Consider the following 5330-nt stretch of genomic DNA (forward strand, 5'->3'; position numbering starts at 1 on the left):
ATACCAAAACTCCAAATATGTTTTCGGGAGTATCGGGTTCTGCTTTTATAAATAGTTGTTTGTTCTACAAGTTAAAACACTTTGGCATATAATTGAATGTGTGACAAAGTACAAAAGATCCCCCCCCCCCCACGTAAAACTGATACCCTTTTGCTTATCACTGCCGGCGGATGTATATCAAGTCTCGTATTTAGTCAAAGGCTATAATGGTGTTTATCTTTTTATGTTGCTGGTGAAATCAGTTAAAAATGAGCTCATTCTGATATCTTGATACGAATACATAAACCGTGTGGACTTATAATTTTCATTCAGTTCCAAAATCATTATGACCAAATAACAAAAGGTAGGCAATTATACAGATAAATAATTTTATTTTTATTAAACTGAACGTAACTTAACTACCCATAGCAATTTTTAAGTTTTACTGTCTGTGGACGATATTACGGGGCAATGAACAATCAACAACCTATGATAGTTGGTTATTATCCCAACTGGAACTACAGACGTGAAGGTATAACAGCTAGTTCCAAATGTCTCAATTAGTTTTCAAAAACAAATTTTTGCTTGTTAAAGATGCTTCATTCGACACAAATAACATCGATCCGAGATTGTACACGCACTTAATCTACGCGTATGCCGCGTTGAACAAAAAGACCTTTTGTCTCAAGAGTACAAATGAGTGGATCGACATAAAAGATGAAGGATACAAACAGTTTACCGACCTCAAGACTAGAAATCCCCAGCTGAAGCTGATGATTTCTCTTGGCGAGTGGACAGATTCTACCAAGAACAAAACCACAAAGTACTTCCAGCTTGTGTCCAGCCCCAGAAACATCGACACGTTCGTCAAATCGGCTCTGGAATTCCTGGAGAAATACAATTTCGACGGATTAGATTTGCATTGGAAATATCCAAACACAGAGGAAGACAGAACTGGATTCACTAATTTGATCGTAGCTCTTCACAACGCTTTAAAGCCTTACGGTTACCTGTTAAGTGCTGCCGTTCCTCCAACAGCTTCCGCAATCAACGCCGGTAACAATTATTGTCCACAAATTTTATGATTTAAATTGAAATGAGAATTTGAATAAAGGTTACGATGTTCCAGTCGTGAATAAAAGGTTAGATTTTATCAACGTGATGGCCTATGACTTTCACGGACCTTGGGGCTCGGAAGTGATCAAAGCTGACCATCACTCTCCTCTCCGTCAGCGATTACGAGAGACAAATTCCGAATTGAATGTCGATTGCGCCATCAATTATTGGATTCGCCAGGGTATGTCGCCCGCCAAAATCATCATGGGAATACCTCTGTACGGAAGGAGTTGGATACTTTCTTCCAACGTCACTACACCACCGGCTCCCGCTCACGGTCCTCTTCCTAAAGGAGAAGTTGCTCACGAGGACGGCACGATGGCTTATTACGAAATTTGTGATGCCATTCACAATAAGGGCTGGACGGTTTACAAGACGAGTCAAGCCATGGGTCCTTATGCCGTTTCTCCGGCCGCCAATCGCAGGATGTGGGTCGGGTACGACGATCCGGCCATGGCAATCGCAAAAACTAATTACGTATTATCGAAAGGATTGGGTGGAGTCATGCTATGGGATATTAGTATGGATGACTTCCAGGGCATATCCGGTGCAGGGCCCAACCCCGTGACCAATGCGATTATTCAAACTATTTCGCAATACAATAGCAGTTCTACAATGTTCCCTTTTGTTTGAAATGACTAATTTGTACTGACATTTTAAAAATGAAATTTTAAAAATATCAATGTTATTAATCATGGAAAAAAATGAATTGATTTGTGATAGTACTATAAAATGTTAAGAAATATTTAAGCAGTGAACAAATTTCCCGATATAATCTCGTGATCCAATAATCAAATGTATCCCACAGCCGATCGATATCGATATTCAATGTCTCGTTTACAAGTCATTTTGAATAAACGAGTCGCGTTCGATTTTTCCCTTTCAAAAACTCTACAACTTCTGCGGATTAATTTCCATCCCAGGGTATATTCAATAGAAGTCCCCTCGTCTCTTCCATCGTAAAAGCATATTATAGGACACGCCCTAAAAGGGTAGGAGCTACACGCACGAAGAACCGATGATGCCGTGAGACTGTGATCCTTTTAGCGGGTATGTCGCATTTGCGTGATTCTCCATTATTGGTCCCGCCATTTCTCCTGATCCGAAGTAAAAAATAATTAATAAAGTCCACTCAAAAGAAGAAGACTCTTCCCTCCCTCGTTATTTATTCAATCAAACATGGCCGAAATGTTCTTCTCCCCAGAACGGGATTATTGCGTGCACTTATAGTGTCACATAAACTGTATGGATTTGTTAAGCCTCCGTCTTATAATTCATATCCCTCCGCCTACAACTTGAAAAGACCGGGGAAAAACTGTTCCGTTCAGGATCACCTTTTATAAGTTTGGGATAGAAAATGATTGGCTTCTTAAATCAAATTAAATTGATCCATCGCGTCAGTATCGATTGGCCAGCCAGAACAAATCACGCAGGTAATCGAATATTCCGGTGTTCACCTTTGAGTCGATCTATATACTGCGCGAATCGGATCCGGCGGCGGATATACATTCGTTATCGTTGCGATCGATAGATGACGTTGGAAATGTCAAACAATTTTCCCTTTATCAAATACAAGAAAAGTTACTCCGCCAACTAAAATAATCAAGATCTGCCTCGCTGATTTGAAAAGAAAAAGGAAAAAAAAAAGTGTTTCAATTATTGATTTGGTTTAAGAGATCCACCATGACATTGTATTGATCCAGATTATCTGCAAGAGGTTCTTCTCTTCATTTTTAATTAATAACTCCAAAGTTGGAGAGTCTCATCGGAGATTGAAGTTTCTTCTTTTTCGGAACGAATAAAAGAGCCAACGAAAATTCGTGACTTTTTCCGCCATGAATAAAAAGAAAAGTTTTTTTTTAAATATTATGTATAGTATACCTTTTGGTTGGGAGACATAATCAGCAACGGATGCGGTATTTACGTATAGGCATCACAAATTTCAAATCTTTTTCTTCCAGTTCACCGCTATGTCACGACGAGTTAAAAAAAGGAGAAAATAATTTTTTTTCAAAAAAATGTTCAAAAATAAAAATAAAATAAAAAAAGAATCGGAATGTGTTTTTTTTTTGTTATTTTTTCATTTCAGTTTTCGTGCGTTGGCATGTTGAAACGATACGACACGTTGCCATGAATCCCGTGGTGTGTCAGAACAGGGACGGATATCGATGAATGGAATTTGTTTAGCTGTCACGTCCGGTCAGCATATGCTGGAAACCCATTGATCGTGAGATGCAGAAAACGAGACCATGTAGCATCAGCACAATCATAACATCAAATTACCAGCACACAGCAGCAGTCGAATCGTCTGATTGGGCCAACATTATCCAATTACCGCCTTCCCCCCGTTTGATTTTACAACATTCCAAAAGTTGTTCGACACAACACCAACATCAATGAAGAAAAGAGCGGCCCAAAAATCGGTGAAGCGAAATTAACTTGTTGCATCACGTTATAAAGGGTCGTTCGTTCGTTTTTTAGAAAAATAACATTCCCGTTATTACGCAAGAGCCAATCTGTCGGCTGTTGTACAGGCCGTCGCTTTGCGTCACTTTCCGCATGCGCGACCATTCCGCACCATTCGTCACGACGGAATAATCTGTTTGATATTACAAAATGTCTATCCGGATAAAAAGAAGAAGAAGAAGATAAAAAATGTCTTGACATTTGACAATTTTTAAAAAGAAATCTTTATTTTCCCCAGAAAACAATGGACAACCTTTTATTTTAAGATTTGTAGACCCCCCCTCCGGACTGGATGAGAGGCTCTTGACACCGCGGATCAACTGGAGTGAACGCGGATCGATATCCCCCCCAAAATACCCGGGCCCTTTTATCATATTCACCCCTTTTAGAGTCTTAGAGATTTTCGGGACTTGCGTGACTGTATTAAAATTTTCGTGAGTTTAATAATTCCACACGAGATGTGTGTCGAGAGAGAGAAGACGTCCGGCTTCCGCGGATGAAAATCACGTAGAGATATATAGACGCCCTTCATTCAAAGGTTTCCCCCCCCCCCCCCCATCCACTTGATCGATCGTGTGTATACCTTTGTAACCTTCTACACAACACTTGTTATATATGTGTGTGTGATGGGATATTTAATACATAAGGGGAAAAAGAAAAAAAAAGAAGAAAATACTTATTTCCATTCGAGATGTATGCCCGGCAACATACTACTAGGAATATTGGGTTTCTCTGTCCGGGGGGATCTAGGATTACAGCACTCGGTGGTTTCGAGTATAATCATTCTCTCTCCCGGCTTAAATAATAGTTGATTTGATACTAAAAAGGTGAACACGACACCACACCACCACCCTGTTGACCTGTTTTCATTTAGCCTTGGGAATCAAAAGATTTTCCTCCGCCACCGCCAAAAGTTTTTGACCTTAGAATCCGTAGGAAGGTGGAAATAATGGCGTGTGCTGTTTGTGTGTGTGTCGTGCCACGAGACAAATTAGCGCGGGAAATCTCAGCAGGCTGTTGGGAGAAGCCTTTTCAAGTCAAACAAACAACCCAAAATGGCGGCTATTAATTGGAGGTGGGGTTTGATAAATCTAGATAGATATATTTGTTTCATGGCCAAACGTGTCTGACCTTGTTTGAACTCGTCTGACCTCGTCAGCCAACGACGTTGGTCTCTCTCTCTCACCTGTGATAGACCCAGGAGACACTTTGATCGATTCCTACCTGGCGCCTTCAAGGTCGACACGGGCCTGTCTCAAATAATAACATACCTGGAAAAACCTTTTATTTCCCTACCTATGATAAAGTCATTCAAAATTCTTTAATTCCCTTGTATAGATAGAATAGGTGGGAGGGGGGCGAAAGGAGTTTTTCCAATTCATTTGGCCGATTTGATTTAAGCGATTATAGATGGCGTTGGCTACTTGGCAAAAAGGAAAGCCGACACTCGTGTGTGTCTTATAATATCCGATATCCTGAAATAATTCAATTGCTGGACCGATATTCTTCGTTAGCTTATTGGGTAATGAGACACACCATCTTGGGAAGAAAAAAAATGTACACACACACAAAGAGTCAACAAGATATTGATCCTTGAATGCCGGCCACGGGGCGGGTCCAATCGAGAGCGAAAAGGAAAGAAAAAAAAAGGACACGCCGGCCATACAAGGTTTTTCACGCACGGTTGAGCAACATCACATCTACAAGAGAAATTACTGCAACCGACAGCGAAAGGGGAAACTTCTTCTTCAACTCCTCCGGGCGCTGCT

The 5330-nt window shown here is 40.5% G+C and overlaps 1 protein-coding gene across 2 annotated transcripts; it reads left to right on the forward strand.

Moving 5' to 3' along the window:
* The first annotated feature begins 216 nt into the window (after window positions 1-216).
* Window positions 217-1749, forward strand: LOC124202448 (chitotriosidase-1-like). Of its 2 annotated transcripts, none has more exons than XM_046598787.1 (4): window positions 217-343; window positions 409-511; window positions 574-1035; window positions 1094-1749. In XM_046598787.1, exons 2-4 carry the CDS (start codon window positions 451-453, stop codon window positions 1726-1728), a joined length of 1158 nt encoding a protein of 385 aa, XP_046454743.1. In that variant the 5' UTR covers window positions 217-343; window positions 409-450; the 3' UTR covers window positions 1729-1749. The 2 variants fall into 2 exon arrangements, with proteins under 2 accessions (XP_046454743.1, XP_046454744.1); XM_046598788.1 differs by having other exon boundaries at window positions 274-343; window positions 420-511.
* Window positions 1750-5330: the final 3581 nt, after the last annotated feature.

This window comes from Daphnia pulex, chromosome 9, assembly GCF_021134715.1.
Source record: "Daphnia pulex isolate KAP4 chromosome 9, ASM2113471v1".
Lineage (NCBI taxonomy): Eukaryota > Metazoa > Arthropoda > Branchiopoda > Diplostraca > Daphniidae > Daphnia > Daphnia pulex.

Bases quoted from the DNA above. Each gene is read 5' to 3' on its own strand.
- LOC124202448 (XM_046598787.1), top strand. From the start codon at position 451: ATGAACAATCAACAACCTATGATAGTTGGTTATTATCCCAACTGGAAC. The intron at 512-573 runs GTATAACAGCTA...TGCTTGTTAAAG, and splicing joins CTGGAACTACAGACGTGAAG to ATGCTTCATTCGACACAAAT. The intron at 1,036-1,093 runs GTAACAATTATT...ATTTGAATAAAG, and splicing joins AGCTTCCGCAATCAACGCCG to GTTACGATGTTCCAGTCGTG.